The following is an 18,149-nucleotide window of genomic DNA, read 5'->3' on the forward strand; positions in this document are numbered from 1 at the left end:
GAGGGGGGAGGGAGGGAGGGGGAGATGGAGTGGGGGGGAAGGGGGAGGTGGAGGAGGGCTGGAAGGGGGGAGGAGAAAAGGGAGGAGGGAGGGAGGGGGAGGAGGGTGGAGAGAGGTGGAGGAGAGAGGGGGAGGAGAGAGGGGGAGGAGAGAGATACATCTTGTATGACAGAGATGTTTAACATCCATTCCAAACCATGTGCAAGTTGTCCACCTTGAAATGTAAATCTGGAAGGAGGGATGGATATAGGTAGAGAGGGACGGGAAAGAGTGGGGAATGAAAGGGAAATATGGGACTTGGGGATGGGAGATGAGGGTACGGAATAGGGAAAAAGAGCAGGGTGTCTGGGGAGATAGGACATGGGAGGACTGTGGAGATAGGAGATGGTGGGAGAGATGGTGGGGTGTATCACATGAAATTGAATAATCAATGAAAATCAACATGAAATCCTAATAACAATGTTACGCAGACTCTTTGCGGTGGTACAGATATTTTTATTTCGTTTTGGGAATAAAAAGAAAAAAATAATTACTGCTCGACACATCAGAACATATATTGACTCACCCTCTCAAAATCTTTCCCATTTAAAAATAAGGCACATTAGGAGATTACCTCAAAATTACAGGCAACTCCATGAATCTTGCTACACAGAACCACAAAAAATGAAATTAGTCACGCTATTCACAACAAGTTAATGCAGATGTTGAATATAAAATTCTGCAGAACAAATCATTTGTCGAGGAATATAATTTGCTGGTTTAGCTTCAGTACAAATGAATTTGAACACATTGTATAGGTCCACCAACGTTTTTTCCGGCACCCTTGGTTCCAGAGCCTTTCTGCATTATCCGTTTTGCTGGGCCAACAGTTCACCACCTCCGAGAGGAGTCCTACGGTACTGGAATGGTACGCCTGGGCCGCTGGGGGGCCGAGATACTGGCCTGCAAAATGCCGGAAGTCCGCTATGGGAACGGGTCTGCCAGCTCCGGTTGGGCCAAAGTTCCAGAGCCCCGGCCACAGAGATCAAAATGGACCCGCCCTTCAGCCACAGAAGTCCCAATGAGGTCGAGATCGCCCGCCTCACCCGGCCTAAGCGCCACATTTTCGGGGGGTATTTTGATGGGGGGGGGGGGGGGGGGTTTACTGTGTGGTCTCGTAATTTTGTCCGGATAAAGAGATGCCGGACCATCAGTTGCCGGAAAATCGATGGTGGACCTGCATTATTAAGGCTTTCAAACTAATTTATCTCTATCTATTAGCCACACTTTGTTTTGGAAATAAAAAGGTACAGGGTGAAATTTATACTTTTTAATTAGTATTGAAAAACAAAGATTGGTCATATATTGGATGATGTATAGTACATAGCACAGTACAGCACATGTTTATAGCTAAACACACACACGTTTACATAGAACAGAGAAACATACAGCAGAGCGGCAGGTCCTTTGGCCCACAAGGTTTGTGCCCAACATGATGCCAAGTTACATTGATCCCATGTGCCTGCACATGATCCATATCCCTTTATTCCCTGTGTTTCCATGTGTCTATCTAAAAGCCTCTTAAACGCCACTATCATATCCGCCTCCACCACCACTCCTATCAGTGCGTTCCAGGGCCCCACCACAATCTGTGTAAAATGACTTGCCCCACACATCTCCATTAAACTTTCCCCTTGACCCCTCGGTAAAAATTTACAGCTACGAAGATTGTTTTAAATATGTATCAACAGCGGTAGAACCAATCTGAGCCTTAAACACATTAAGAACCAAGAGGTATATTAATCTCAGGTAGATTAACCTCTAGCTAGCAAGAACAACACCTGAGGATTTTCGAAGCTCATTCCTTAGTGTGTTTTTAACATAAAGAAAATGTAAATGGTCCACAGTTCCACAGTAAAATTAAATGCTATTTGCTTCCTCCTCTCCATAGTAACCAGTGCCCACACATATTTTATACACATAAATTTAATACACAGAGGCATTTATTACTTTACTAAAGTATGTGAAAATTCTTAAATGATTCACATGAAGTTCTACAGAACTTGTTTAATTCTTGTGCAAAGAGAAATGTGAGCATAATCTAAGCACATTGCAATATTTTGTGCAGAATTTGCAGTCAACAGATTTCCAAAAAATCCTTTGTGTTTACGTTGTTGTAGGAGCCATTTACGCTTAATTTAGTTACTGTCATTGTATTATGGCTATGTTTAATATTTCTAGTTTCTGTCTTTTTTGCATGCTTGTGGGTGTGATTTGATACGTAATGGGGAGTGTCCACATGGGAGGAGGCTAGTGTAGCCACAGAGATTGTGGGTCAGTTTAGTCTCGGCGGATGGAGAGAATACAGTTTTTTACCACACTCACGGCAGCCACACTCACGATTGCCACACTCGCGCCAGCTACACTCACAAGGACCACACGGTAATGACTACACGATTCTTACTGTATTGTTTGAAGAAGAAACAGTTGATAAGAACGAAAGGTTATGAATTACTCTTTTGATTTGTGCTACTTTAATAAAGACCAATTAATCAAGAAACAGCGTTTGGAAGATTCGTTTCTGTTATCTCAGAGTGCGGTGTGTGCGTAAGTTATGCCTCCATTCCATCCCCGAGCAGTAATGGCTATCGAAGTTGGACTTTGAGAAGGTATAGAAACTGCCCTTACAGTTGTGTTTGACAAGATTGATATCTACAATGTACAATTTTCCTCAATTTCCCGAAGAAGATTTTTCGTGTTTAATTTTTAGTCGCAATAAATTACATTGTAAATGTCTGTTCTTGCTTTGAGTTTGTTTTTCAAGCAATGTAACATTAAACCAAGAAAAGATACAAGGTGCTGAAGTAATTCAGCGGGTCAGGTAACATCCCTGGAGAAAATGGATAGGTTATGTTTCAAAGATACACACAACGTGCTGGAGTGACTCAGCAGGTCAGGCAACATCTCTGGTGACGTTTCGAGCCGGGACCCTTTACAGAGCCTTAATAAAAAAGGTCCTGACCTGAAATGTCAACCATCCTTTTTCTCCAGAGATGCTGCCTGACCCGCCGAGTTACTCCAGCACTTTGTGTGTTTCTTTGGTATAAACCAGCATCTGCTAACATTTTATTTCTGGGTGATGTTTCAGTTTGGGACCCTTCTTTAGGCTCTTCAGTCTGAAATGTCACCTATCCATGATCTTCGAGCCAGGATCCTTCTTCAGATTGATGAGTCTGCAGAAGGGTCCCAAACTGAAACATCATCTATCCTTGATCTACATGATGCTGCCTGACCCGCTGAGTAACTCCACCATTTTGTGTCTTTCCTCAGTAAACCAGCATCTGCAGTTCCTGGTTTCAACATTAAACTACATAGCGTATTCCTTCCACCTGTTAATATTATGAATTATTATCTGCGGTAGTTCAGTATAATCTGAAGAACATGTTGAAAAATTCAGTCACAAGTTAAATTGTGTGTAGGATATCCTAGTGTGTGGGATAGTGCTAGTTTGCGGGGTGATCGATGGTCGGCGTGGACTCGGTGGGCCGAAGGGCCTGTTTCCGCGCTATATCTCTAAACTAAACCAAGATTCTTTGAAACCTTGCTGAAATTCAATTTGAAGGTTAAAAAGGCAAATGGCGTAGATTTCTATAGGCATGTAGGGTCACACAAAAAATGCATGTACATGGAGAGAGAAATAAAGTAATACAGCATTGAGAGCTTCTTACCACCTTGAGTTGTAGACACAGGTCTTTTAACTTCCGTGACATATTTAATTCTGGTATCTCCTGATTTTTTTTATTAGTTAAGTTGTATTTGTTCAATTCCCAATTACTACCTGATATTGTATACATTTCAGTACACACTCTCAATCTGACACCTATCAGACAGCTTATAAAACAATTCAATGCACTGTGGTTCAACAAATCAAATGCGCCCAATGTTTGTCGTTTTTTTTCCTGCCTTGACATGGAAGGTAGACATTTATTTCACCACAAGGTCTTTCTTTCAGACTTTGTGTCTTCATAGCATGTACCCATTATACCAGAGAGCTTGTGTGGAACACTGAGGTCAGAATGGAAATCATTGCATTAAGGTAGAAAGAAATGTCAGTATTGACCGGGTGGCACAACTGGTAGAGTTGTATTGTTAGAGCTGCAATACAAAGGCTTGAAATAGAACTGCTGCCTCACAGCGCCAGAGATCCACGTTCGATCCTGACCTCGTCTGTGTGTCGAGTTACTACTTTCTCCGTGACTGCGTGGGTTTCCTCCAGGTGCTCTGGTTTCCTCGCACGTCTCCAAGATGCACAGGTTTGTAGGTTAATTGGTCCTCTGTAAATTGACTCTAGTGTGTAGGGAGTGCATGGGAAAGTGGGGATAACGTAGAACTAATGTGAACGGGTGATGGATGGTCGTCGTGGATCTCTAAAAAAGAAATTAAATGCTGATGCCATCGGAAGTGAAGTCCAGGTCAAAAGATAGTCCCAGGATCTCAACCAAGAACACCTAGTCATCCAGGAACATTGTCCCCTCTTGCTAAGTCACCATGACATCCTGATGATTAGTTTGTTAGCCAAGGACACTCAACCTGCTCTCAGGCTCCTTCAAGCCTCCTCTTTGTGTGAAACTTCTCTTACTAGAGTGCTGGCAATCAAATAGTCCAGACGTGAAATTCGTCTGCTTCAATTCTAGCATTAACGCTGAGCGCCATGGAATCTAGATTTAGGTATACCGTGTACCGAGGTACAGTGAAACACTTTGTTTTACATGCTATCCAAATAGTAAGATATATCATACATCGATACCATCAGTTCAATCCCAAGTACAATAGAAGGAATATCGTTCTCAGCATTGGAGTGAATCAGTTCTATGTCCTCTGGTTCTTGATTCCTCTACTCTGGGCTAGAGACTGTGCGAAAGTGAAGAGTTTTCTTTTGCAGCTATCCAAACAGATTAGATGTACCATACATATGTACATCAAATCAAACTCAAGTACACTAGGTAGAGCTTAGAGTGCAGAATATTATTCTTAGCATTGTAGCGCACATTTACACAAAGTCCAATGTCCTCAATGGGGTAGAGGTGAATCGGACAGTACCCTAGCTCATGGAAGGACCGTTCAGAAGCCTGGCTACAGAGGGGAAGAAGCTGTTCCTGAGTCTGGTGGTGTGCACTTTCAAGCTTCTATCCCTTCTGGCAGATGGGAGCAGGGAGAAGGAGGAATGACCAGGGTGGGACGTCCTTGATCAGGTTGGCTGCTTTTCCGAGGCAGTGTGAAGAATAGTCAAAGAGCATAGAAAGAGGATAATTGGCCCAACTTGCCCACACAGACCAACATGTCCCATCTACACTAGTCCCACCTTCCTGCATTAGGCCCATATCCCTCTAAACCTCCTGCACTCCAACGAATAGAGTCCTATTCTGCTCAGCCTCTCCCTATAGCTCAGACCCTCCAGTCCTGGCCATATCCTTGTGAATCTTCTCTGCACCCTTTCCAGCTTGACAACATCTTTCCTACAAAATGGTGCCCAAAACAATGGTACAAAACCCTCTCCTGATTTGTACACTTATATATGATCAAATCAATGCTGGATTCGATGGTGGAAAGTGTGATCTGTGTGATGGACTGGGCTAATTTCCGCAGTTACTGATTCATTGCCACATCTCTGAACTATCTGTACTACTAACGTTTTCCTAGCTCACAGTTTATGGTCCCTTCAATACATACATATAACTCTACAAAAAATCCCATTCAATGAAATAATCAGGTCTGCAATAATAGAACGTCGCCACGTTTTTGGAGATTAATTGATTAAACGGTTCACTGGGTTGCCTGAAAAACCTCATCATGAGGTGCCAGCCAATCCTCAGATTGGCTGGAGATAGTTCAGATCAAAAGTCATCAGCTTGAAATATAGGCCCGGATTCTCCCACTACTCTCCTTGCTGACCCCTTGAGTATTTCCTTCATCCTCTATTTTAATTGGAGTATTTACGAGGATGTTGCCAGGACTCGAGGGCCTGAGTTATAGGGAGAGATTGGGCAGGCTAGGACTGTATTCGTCGGAGCACAGGAGGATGCGGTGTGAATTTACAGAGGTGCAAAAGATCATGAGGGGAATAGATGGGGTGAATGCACAGTCTTTTACCCAGAGTAGGGGGAATCAAGAACCAGAGGATATAGGTTAAAGGTGAGAGGGGAAAGATTTTGGTGCTGCACGGTGGCGCAGCGGTAGAGATGTTGCCTTACAGCGCCGGAGACGTGGGTTCAATCCTGACTACGGGTGCTGTCTGTACGGAGTTTGTACGTTCTCCCCGTGACCGGGTGTGTTTCCCCCCAGGTGCTCCGGTTTCCACCCAAATCCCAAAGACATGTTGGTTTGAAGGTTAAATTGCGCCTAGTGGATGGGAAAGTGGAATAATATAGAACTCAAGTGATCAATGGTCGGCATGGACGGTGGGCCAAAGGGCCTGTTTCCATGCTGTGTTTCTAAGCTTAGACCCAGTTTCGTCCAAATATATTAGCATGCATCAATGAGCCGCACACATCTTACAGAAGGAGACGTCAATGAGAACGAGCAGGCATATAGTTAAATGGTTCCGTATGGAACAGGCTTTATAGAAACATATTTGATCATTCTAATTAAAAAAACAATTATTCACCCATTATGGAATGAGAGAAAACCTCGCTCTCACAACGTTTGATTGCAATATGAATTATTTTGAACCCACTGAGTTATCAGATTTGGTAAACGTGTGATCATTGGAATAGACAATAAAAATACCCCGCATCACAACTCTAAGTCCAAATAAAATTAATGGTACCTGCTCATCATTTTGAAACGAAAATGTCCATTAAATACGAAGATTTCACGAGTTACTTTCTAGCAAGCACAAACAGACAGTATTTGCAAGTAAGGAAAAACTAACCCCGTATTAAAATACAAACTTTTTTTTTTACAATGGCTTGAGTTTATCAAAATGTATACTGCATATAAAGATATTTGAAATAATATACTGGATTTATGAAGCACAATGGTGGGAGGAAAGACTTTGCGACAGCGTTTGATGCATTGAGCAGGTTCACCAGGACGATATCTCCAGGTGGTGGAGGAGGCATGTCTTGCTACGCCAGGCTTAGCAGCAGCCGTGACCACAGTGGACATCTATGGCCTTCCACACGGTCCATGGTCCATTTGGAAAACCAGACTCACAAGCCTCCTCCGCTGCGGTACACGGGAATTGGGTTCTGTCGGCTCAAATTCTCTTCGGCTGTCTTCATCAAAACGGCCAATCTGCTTTCAGACACCGAGCCCTTTTGGATCGCACTCATCAACTGGAAGTAGCAGCGGAGGAAGAGAAACAGTTTTTTTTAAGGGGTTCAGCAGTCAAGAGTCAAGTGTTTAATTGTCATGTGTGCCAATGACGACGGTGAAATTCTCACTTTAGACTTTCGAAGATACAACGTGGAAACAGACCCTTCAGACTGGATAGCATGCGAAACAAAACTTCCCACTGTATCTCAGTACGCGTTGAGTTTAGTTTATTGCCACATGTGCCAAGGTACAGTGTAAAGCTTGTGTTGCGTGTTAACCAGTCAACGGAAAGACAATGCACGATTACATTCGATCCATACACATGTCAACAATAAACCTAAACCTTCTCTCTCTACAGCTGTTTGTCCAGGGAGGATCCTCTTTAACTTAAATTCTCTCCGATGTTACAAATCGATATTAATTCCGACCATTTTACGCCCAACGATACTGGCACTATCCCACACACTAGGGACAATTTTACAAAAGCCATTTAACCTCCAAAGCCGCACGTCTTTGGAGTGTTGGAGGAAACTGGATCACACGGAGAAAACCCACGTGGTCCTCCCACAATCCAAAGACGTAGGTTAATTGGCTTTGGTAAAATTGTAAATTGTCCCTGGTGTGTAGAATAGTGCTAGTGTACGGGGTGATCACAGGTCGGCGCGGACTCGGTGGACCGAAGTGCCTGTTTCCGTGCTGTATCACTAAAGTCTAAAGTCATTACATTCAAATAAATATGTTTAAACAAATCACCATGCCAGGCAAGGTGCAAAAGAAAGAATTCCTGCAATCTTCTAACAGTTATCTGCAGTTCATCTCGGGAGCGACAATTACCATTTCCTTTGCCTTGATCTTGTTTGTTTAACTTGACACAGTGAAGAAAGGCCCGACATTGACCAAAATCCCCGGCATTAATTTATCTCATGTACCACATTCATCACTGTCAATGCAGAGGAAAGACCTTGCAGATATTTGAAATAGCTATCCGGGACAAGAACTATGAAAATAAACTCTACTTTCTGAGGGAAAATAAACTCGAACACTCAGGCAGACCAAGTAAAATAAGCAGATCGCCAACCTCATTTTTATCTTACGAGCAAACTAAATGAATGTCAAAGGGTGAACGTTTAGTTCAGTTTACTTTAGAGACACAGCGCGGAAACAGGCCCTTCGGCCCACTGAGTCCGCGCTGTCCAGCGATCACCGCACACTTAAACACTATCCTACATATCACTAGGGACAATTTACAATGATACCAATCCAATTAGCCTACAAACCTGCACGTCTTTGGAGTGTGGGAGGAAACTGGAGCACCCGGAGAAAACCCACGCAGGTCACGGGAGAGAATGTACAAACTCCGTACAGACGAGCACCCATAGTCATGATCGAGCCCAGATCTCTGGCGCTGTAAGGCAGCAACTCTAATGCTGCGCTACCTCTGCGTTCAGAGAAGTCATTGTACTGGTTGATCTAAACCATTTAAATTATTATCAAGTTATAGCATCACTTTCTTTAAAAGACTTTTAGGTGGCAAAGTGGCGAAGCAGTATAGCTGCTGCCTCACAGCGCCAGAGACCCAGGTTCGATCTTGACCTCGTGTGCTGTCTACACGGAGTTTGTACGTTCTCCCTGTGACCAGGTGGGTTTTCCCCGCGTGCTCCGATTTCCTCCCACACTTCAGTCGTACAAGTTTGTAGGTTAATTGGCTTCGGTAAAATTGTAAATTGTCCCTACTGTATAAGTTAGTGCTAATATTATTAAGTTGTAGCATCACTTTCTTTAAAAGATTTCAACGGATAGGACCGATACTCACCTGCAAGAATTCAATGAGTTCCACCTGTCCGTTTTTGTTTATGTCAACCTCAGTTAGCATTTCATGCAGGGTTGCCTCAGCCACATGATACCCAATACTCTAGAAGAAAAATAAAAAAACAAACATGCTGAGTTTTTCCAGTTGTCATAATACAGCAAGTCAAATATGCTGCACAACAAGAGTTCATAAATTCTAAGAGCAGAATCTGGCCATTTGGCCCATTGAGTCTTCTCCACCATTCAATCATGGCTGATCTATCTTTTCCTCTCAACTCCATTCCCCTGCCTTCATGTAACATTTGACACCCTTACTAATCAAGATTATCTGTCAGCCTCCACTTTAAAATGTCCGATGACTTGACCTCCACAGATTCACCGCCTCTTTCCAAAGGAACGTCCTTTTATTCTGAGGCTGTGCCCTTTGGTTCCAGGTCCTCCCACTAGTGGTAACATCCTCTCCACATCCACTCTATCCAGGCCTTTCACTATTCAATAAGTTTCAATAAGTCCCCCCTCATCCTTCTGAATAGCTTTAATAAAATAGTTATTCCCTATGTTACAGAGTCATACACCATGGAAACAGGCCCATTGGCCCAACCTTCCCATGCTGACTAATATGCCCCATCTACATTAGTCCCACCTGCCCGCGTTTGGCCCATATCCCTCTAATCCATGTACCTGTCCAAATGTTTCTTAAACATTGCAATAGTATCTGCATTAACTACCTCCTCTGGCAGCTCATTCCATACACCCACCACTTACTTTAAGAAGTTACCCCTCTGGTTCCTATTAAATCTCCCCCCCCCCCACCGTAAACCTATGTCCTCTGGTTCTCGATTCCCCTACTCTGGACAAAAGACTGTGCATTTACCCGATCTATTCCTCTCATGATTTTGTACACCTCTACAAGGTCACCCCTCATACACCTGCACAAAGAATAAAGTCCTAGCCTGCTCAACCTCTCCCTATTGCTAAGGCCCTCGAGCTCTGGCAACATCCTCAAAAATCTTGTACTTCTGGGTGAAAACGTTGCCCCTCAGGTTTGTATTAAACCTTTCCCCTCTCCTCTTAAACCTCTCCAACCTGGTTGGGTTTATGGTAGATATTTGGCTCCATGTTAGCCTGGTTGTATGATGGCCTGTGTCAAGCCTTTCCATCATGAGATTCTATAACACCATGGGTAGAGCTTTTGGTTAATATTTAGATTTTACCACAATGCTGCAATTGGAGGATATCAGTTGTTAGGACAGGTTGGAAAGACTCGGATTGTTTTCTCTGAAAAATCAGTTGTTGAGAGAAGACCTGATAAGAAGTATATAAAATTACGTGAGTTAGTGTGGACAATCAGAACCTTTTTCCCAGCATGGAAATGTCAAAGACTAGAGAGCATTAAAGTGAGAGGGGCAACATTTAGAGATGTGCAGGGCAAGTTTGTTTTCCTACACAGAGTGGTTGGTGGTGGAGGCAGAAGCGATAGAGGCGGATAAGAGGCTTTTAAATGGGTATGGAGGGATGTGGATCATGTACATGCAGTTCAGATGTGTTTATATTGGCATCATGTTCGACATGGACATTGTGGGCCAAAAGTCCTGTTCCTGTGCTGTAATGTTTTATGTTCTATTTAACTAAAATAGATAACAAAATTCACAGATCTTGAATATTTTTGAACGTTTAAAACAATTATTTTACCTCTAACACTCGTTGGACGTCAACAATAGTGATAAAACCTTTGCTGTCATCGTCAAACTTTTGGAACCTTTTCTTATACCTGTAAAAATATACATATTAGTTTAAATCAATAAGGAAGATTTGCATTTGCTAGGCTATTTAAGCTAGGGTGCTGTCCAATTCATCTCGTTACGAACACTGGACTTTGTCTCTGGAACTGATGCACTACAATGCTTAAAACCACATTCTGGACTCTGAATCTTCTCCTTTGCCTATTTTACTGGAGTTTGTCTTCATTGTATTTATGTATGGTTTTATCTGATCTGATTGGTAGCATGCAAGAAAAAGCCCTCCACTGTACATTGGTATACGTGACAATGATAAACCTAAACCTAAACCAGTGCTAAAGGATCTTTCCCCTCCAAATGAGAGGCAGACAAAGTTTCAGTGTAACAACACCTTTCAAAGAAGGTACATCCTGCCATGCAGAATGCTCCAAATTTCCACTTAAACGCCAGCTGGATTTCTGGGATAGGGCTGAAAAATGGATTGATTGAAACAGCATGGAAACAGGCCTTTTGGCCCATTGAGTACATGCTGACCATCGAAGTCACAGTTCTATGTTATCCACATTCTCATCCAGTCCCTGCACGCTAGGGGCAACTTTACAGAGGACCAATTAACCTACAAACCCGCACATCTTTGGGATGTGGGAGGAAACCGAAATACCTGGAGGAAACCCACACGGTCACAGGGAGAACATGCAAAACACACACACATAGAGCACCTAAGGTCAGCATCAAACCCATGTCTCTGGCGCTCTGAGGCAGTGGCTTTACCCACTGCGTCACTGTGTTACCACTGGGTTCAGTGGTGCAGCGGTAGAGTTGCTGCCGTACAGCGTCAGAGACCCGGGTTCAATCCTGACTACGAGTGCTGCCTGTATGGAGTTTGAACGTTCTCCCTGTGACCACGTGGGTTTTCTTCGGGTGTTCCGGTTTCACTCCAAAGGCGTACAGGTTTATAGCTTAATTGGCATTGGTAAAATTGCAATTTGTCCCTAGTATGTCGGATAGTGCTAGTGTATGGGGTGATGTCTGGTCGGCACGGACCCGGTGGGCCAAAGGGCCTATTTCTGCGCTTTATCTCTAAAGTCTAAACAGTAGTCACTGTATCTTCTGGTAATAAGAACTTAACTGTAACAAGGAGGAAAAGCAGAAGTTACCTATCGACATCCGAAGGAGACAAATTTATTTCCGTGTTGGTTAATTGATCAGATCGAACCTTGTAGCCCATTTCATAGTACAGAAATTGCTGAGCAGCCGTTAGTTCATCCTGAAAATATGCAGCAGCAATTAGGCTCACAGAATTACAAATTTAAATATGCGATAATTATTAATAGAAATTATGCCAGGAAAGTTACATTATTACCTTGTTATTAAAAATTCTAATCAAAGCAATCTCAACTGCATAAGTCAAGCATCTGTTCAGCCTCCTTTCAGCAGTTTAATGAGAAGCTAACAGTTATAAAAGCAGAGAAGCTGCTTAAAAAGTGGTGGAGATAATAAATGGGATGCACTTAAATAAGAACATATATTTGATGAGCCGTGAACATAACCTAAGACAATGAAACTGCAGGTAGATATTAATTCACCGAGATATCTGCAGTTCTTTGGTCTGAATCTCACATAAAAATATCTTAATGACAGCTCAATTTGCAAAAAAACACAAATTTCGTGTCAAAATCGAAAACTTGCAAAACGCATAGATAAAATAAATTTACCCCACAGAACAAAAAGTAGCTGTTAAAATTTATAAGTACGGATCCAACCTATTGCACAGTGGCGCATCGGTAGAGTTGCTGCCTCACAGCGAGAGACCCGGAATCGAACCTGAGCACGGGTGCTGTCTGTATGGAGTATGCGTTCTCCCTGTGACCGGGTTTTCTCCGGTGCTCCAGTTTCCTCCCACACTCCAAAGACGTGTAGGTTTGTAGGCTGTGTAGGAAAATAACTGCAAATACTGGTACAAACCGAAGGTATCACAAAATGCTGGAGTAACTCAGCAGGTCAGGCAGCATCTCAGGAGAGAAGGAATGGGTGACGTTTCGGGTTGAGACCCTTCTTCAGACTGCAGGGGGGGGGCGGGATAAAGTCCCGCCCCCCTGACATCAGTCTGAAGAAGGGTATCAACCCGAAACGTCACCCAGTCCTTCTCTCCTGAGATGCTGCCTGACCTGCTGAGTTACTCCAGCATTTTGTGATACCTTAGGTTTGTAGGTTGATTGGCTTCTGTAAAATTGTTAACTGACGCTAGTGTCTAGGATATTGCTTATTGCTAGTGTACGGGGTGATCACTGGTCAGCGTGGAATCGGTGGGTCGAAAGGCCTGTTTCCACGCTGCATCTCTAAAGTATAAGTATCTACAATTCCTTGTTATGAATTACATTTTAAAAATATCTTAATAACCAGGCAATTTGAAAAAAGCAAATATCCTGTCAAAAACACAAACTTGCAAAATGCACAGATAAAATTAATTTACCTCAACGAAAAAAAAGAGTCAGTAAAATTTCTAAGTAGTAGATTTTCCACCGATATCTTATTTAGATCATCTGATACCAAGGATTAGACACATTTTGAATAAAATGAAAACAATTATTAAAAGTGTATTGATATAAGCTACCTCATTTATTTTCAAATGCATTATTCATTCAATAAAAGAGGCTTGTACGCGGAGAGCACTAAGAAGGACAGATGTTTGGTGTGTGCAGATGCATCTATTATGTTCAGCTTGAAGTAAATAATGAAGGAACGGTGTAGCAAAAAGAAAATTGTGCGGGGTGTCAAATAGAATTATCAGAATTTTACTCATTGGAATTCATTGCCACAGTCGGCTGTGGAGGCCAAGTCAATGGATATTTGTAAGGCGGAGATTGACAGATTCCTGATTAGTGCAGGTGTCAGGGGTTATGGGGAGAAGGCAGGTGAATGGGGTTGAGAGGTTAAGATAGATCAGCCATGATTGAATGGCAGAGAAGAATTAATGGGCCGAATGGCCCAATTCTGTTCCTAGAACTTATGAATTTATGCACAGCGTGAGAGGTCCGGGTTTGATCCTGACCTCGGGTGCTGTCTAGGCAGAGTTTATACGTTCTCCCTGTGACTACATGGGTTTTCTTTGGGTGCTCCTGTTTCCTCCCACATTCCAAAGACGCGCAGATTTGTAGGTTAATTGGCTTCTGTAAAATTGTCCCTAGGGTGCAGGATAGAGCTAATGTATGGTGCTAGAGCTAATGTAATGCACCTTAATCCGCTTCTCGCTCCAGTTGAATTCTGCGGCCATTATTTCCACGATGCGGGGAAGTGCGTCTTCGGCAGCCCGGACGTTGAGGTAGGATAGCCGCGTGCGACGGGCTAGGATGTCGATCGCCGTGCGCGCGTACTCCTTCATGCCGTAGATCACCTGCGCACAGAACATAGAAGAGTACAGCACAGGAGCGGGCCCTTCGGCCCACAATGTCCATGCCAAGCATGATGCCAAGACCAACTCCTCTCTGCCTGCACATAACCCATATCCATTCACTTTATCCAATCCCCTCATAGAACAGAACAGCGCAGGCACGGGGCCTTCGGCCCACAATGTCTCTGCTAACATGATGCTGAGATTAGCTAATCTCAACTTCCTGCACGTGATCCATATCCCTCCATTCCCTGCATATCCATGTGCCTACCTGGAAATCTCTTAAACGTCATTGCCTCCACCAGCACCCCGGCAAAGCATTCCAGGCCCCCCCCACTCTCTGCATAAAAACGAACTTATTTGACCTTTTCCCCTTTCACCTTAAAGCTATGCCCTCTAATATTTGATATTCCCATCCAGGAAATAGAGTAGACAGTTCAGACTGTCTACCCTAACGAAGCTTTTCATAATTTTATATATTCTATCAAGTCTCTCCCTCAAGCTCTGGCATTCCAGTGAAAACAATCCAAGTCTGTCCAACCTCTCCTTCCAGCTAAAACCCCAAGTCTGGGCTACATTCTGGTAAACCTCCTCAACACCTGGTATCCATGCTGTGTTTTTAAATTACATTTAACTAAATGAACGTTAGTTAGGATACCATTGGATTCACCTCTACCTCATTGTGGACATTGGACTTTGTCTCGAGAACTGATGCACTACAATGCTGAAAACTATATTCTGCACTCTGTATCTTCCCCTTTGCTCTACCTATTGTAGATTCATCGAGTCGTAGAATCATACAGCACCGAAATGGGCCCCTTGGCACAACTTGTCCATTGCGACCAACAAGCCCCACCTATACTTGTCCCACCTGCCCACATTTGGCCCATATCCCTCTAAAGCCTTCCAATCCATGTACCTGTCCAAATGACTTTGAAATGTTGTTGTTACCTTAACTAATTAGTTTAACTCCACGTGCACAACCAATTTTCCAGCACCCTTGGTTCCAGAGCCTTTCTGGATTATCCATTTTTCCGGACCAACAGAGGTCACGGTCCAACGGTACTGGAATGATCAGGTACAGGAGTCCAACGGTACTGGAATGATCCGCCTAGGCCGCCGAGGCACCAGTCTGCAAATTCAGCCCCGGAATTCGGCTACGGGAATGGATCTGCCGGCTCCGGCTGTGCTGGAGTTCCAGGGCCCCGGTCGCAGGGGGTAAATTTGTCCCACCGATCGGCTGCGGAGGTTCCAATGAGGTCGAGATCGGCCACCTCAACCAGCCTAGGCACCACATTTTAGGGGGGACTTCCAGGGGGGATTTCAAGTGCAGTCTCGTAATTTTGTCCGGATTAAAGGAGGTGCTGTAAAATCGGTGGTGGTCCTGTAGTGTAAATTTGTGAAAGGCCTATTTAAGATCAACCTTTCACAACGTTAGAGCAGTAATAATAATACTGTTTCCTACCTCAGCTTCAATGTATGGAAAATCAGCCACCAAACGCTTGCCAACCAAAGGACACTTCTTTCCAGTCATTTTTGCTAACTTAGCCACCTCGAACGCTCTGCCACCATACTTCTGAGCAAGATGCCGTGCAACCTAAAGAGCAAGTGCAGAGTTAAAAACTGGTTTAGTTTAGTGATACAGCGTGGAAACAGGCCCCAGATTCCATTAATCACCCACATGGTTTGAGAACAGCTCCATCGAAGACTGCAAGAAATTGCAGTGAATTCATCAGTTCATAAGTCATAGGGGCAGAATTAGGCCATTCAGCCCATCAAGTCTACTCCACCTTCAATCATGGCTGATCTATCTTTCCCTCACAACCTTATTCTCCTGCCTTCTCCACATAACCCTTGACACCTTTCTTCTTCTTCTTAAGCCCTTTGCTCCATAGGGCATTGACAAATGTCCTCCACCTCACTTGGTTGTTGGGTTCTTTTGAGATCTTCCCAGTTGACCCCACTCCGACATTTCTGCCTGGACACCTCTTCTCCAGCTGTTCCTGGGGCGACCTCTTTTCCATTTTCCTTGGGGGTTCCATTTCAGGGCTTGCCGGGTGATTTTTGCGGCAGGTTTTCTGAGGGTGTGTCCAATCCAACTCCATTTTCTCTTTTGAATTTGTAAGTCAATGGGATCCTGGCTTGTTCTTTTCCACAGGTCCACATTGCTTACTTTGTCTCTCCTCCAGATGTTTAGTATTCTCCTGAGGCAGGTGTTAATGAATGTTTGCAGCCTGTTTGTTGTGTGTTTTGTTGTTTTCCATATCTCTGATCCTTGACACCTTTACTAATCAGGAATCTGTCAATCTCCACCTTAAAAATACCCAATGGCTTGCCGTCCACAGCCGTCTGTGGCAATGAAGTCCACAGAATTGTGGACGTAGCCCAGTCCATCACTCAAACCAACCTCCCTTCTATTGACTATCTACACTTTAAGCTGTCTGCCAGCAGCATAATCAAGGACCAATCTCACCTTGGTCATTCCCTCTTCTACCCTCTCCTATCAGGCAAGAGGTATAGAAATGTGAAAACACATATCTCCAAATTCAGGGACAGTTTCTTCCCAGCTGTTATCAGGCAACTGAACCATCCTATCACCAACTAGAGTGTGGTCCTGACCTACCATCTACCTCAATGGAGACCCTCAGACTATCTTTAATCAGACTTTACTGGACTTTTTCTTGCACTATACATCATTCCATTTATCCTGCGTCTGTACACTGTGGATGGCTTGATTGCAAAGTCTTTCCGCTGACTGGATAGCACGCAACAGTCAGGTTTTTCACTGTACATTGTACACGTGAAATAAACCAAACTCAATTAAGTAGTAGTAGCCAATTGATTGAATGAATGATATAGTGTGGAAACAGGCCCTCAGCCCACCAAGTCCACGCCAACCTTTGATCACCCATTCACACTAGTTTTATGTCATCCCACTTTCTCATCCACTCCCTACACACCTGGGGCAATTTTAATGAGGCTAATTACCGAGACGATACATGATTACAATCGAGCCGTCCATAGTGTACAGAGGATGATTCACCAGACTGATGCATTGAAGAGACATTGATTCAGTGGTAGTACAAACTCCGTACGAACACCACCCATAGTCAGGATCGAACCTGGGTCTCTGGCGCTGCGAGGCAGCAACTCTACTGCTGCGCCACCGTGCCACCCCTAAACCATCGCCCCTCCATACCCTCCAGCAATGCTGCCTGACCCGCTGAGTTCCTCCAGGACTTTTGCGTTTTGCTCAGGATTTCATTACCTGCAGTTCCTTGTGCCTGTTTTTCTTTTATAATTGGTTGCATTTTTTCACAAGTTCATCAGAGTGGAGTGAGTGGTGACTGGATGATTGGAAGGTGGAAGTCAGGGATTGCTTACCTCTGTGGCCAGACCGTAGTACTGCACCAGTCTGATGTGCAGAGTGGGAGACCAGTCATGGGAACCATCCAGCAGAAGCCCAACCGTCTCACATGGCTTTGTCGCCGGCAGGTTACAGGTCTTGATAGCACTGTTGATTGTATCCTCTGCCATCACACGGTATGTGGTCCATTTGCCACCTGCAAGGTACCCAGCACAGGTTAACACATTGCGGCAACAAAGACAACCAGCATAACCGAGGACCAATCTCACCACCGGTCACTCAGTCTTCTCTTCTGTCCCATAAAGCAAGAGGTACAAATGTGTGCAAATGCACACCTCCAGATTCAGGGACAGTTTTTCCCAGCTGTTGTCAATGATACTTTGAAGAGAGACACAAAATGTTGGAGTGATTCAGCAGGACAGGCATTATTACTCCAGCATCTGCAGTTCCTTCCTACACATCAATGATGCTTTATTGTCAATTTATGAACAACTTGTTCAACATTTGTCTTCCACTTGAGAGCATAATTCAATTTTACTTTTTAAGA

General features: G+C 43.8%; 1 protein-coding gene across 2 annotated transcripts in view; it reads right to left on the reverse strand.

Moving 5' to 3' along the window:
- Window positions 1-509: 509 nt before the first annotated feature.
- Window positions 510-18,149, reverse strand: part of gpd2 (glycerol-3-phosphate dehydrogenase 2 (mitochondrial)) — an 89,722-nt gene continuing 72,082 nt past the window's right edge. For both annotated transcript variants that reach the window (XM_078403862.1, XM_078403863.1), the window contains exons 12-18: window positions 17,620-17,798; window positions 15,701-15,832; window positions 14,080-14,238; window positions 12,002-12,111; window positions 10,798-10,876; window positions 9,110-9,208; window positions 510-7,316 (exon numbers count right to left, since the gene is read on the reverse strand). In XM_078403862.1, the coding sequence (XP_078259988.1) occupies window positions 7,191-7,316; window positions 9,110-9,208; window positions 10,798-10,876; window positions 12,002-12,111; window positions 14,080-14,238; window positions 15,701-15,832; window positions 17,620-17,798 (884 nt within the window). In that variant the 3' untranslated portion in view covers window positions 510-7,190. The remainder of the gene's footprint in view (window positions 7,317-9,109; window positions 9,209-10,797; window positions 10,877-12,001; window positions 12,112-14,079; window positions 14,239-15,700; window positions 15,833-17,619; window positions 17,799-18,149) is intronic.

This window comes from Rhinoraja longicauda, chromosome 8 (assembly GCF_053455715.1).
Source record: "Rhinoraja longicauda isolate Sanriku21f chromosome 8, sRhiLon1.1, whole genome shotgun sequence".
Classification (NCBI taxonomy): domain Eukaryota; kingdom Metazoa; phylum Chordata; class Chondrichthyes; order Rajiformes; family Arhynchobatidae; genus Rhinoraja; species Rhinoraja longicauda.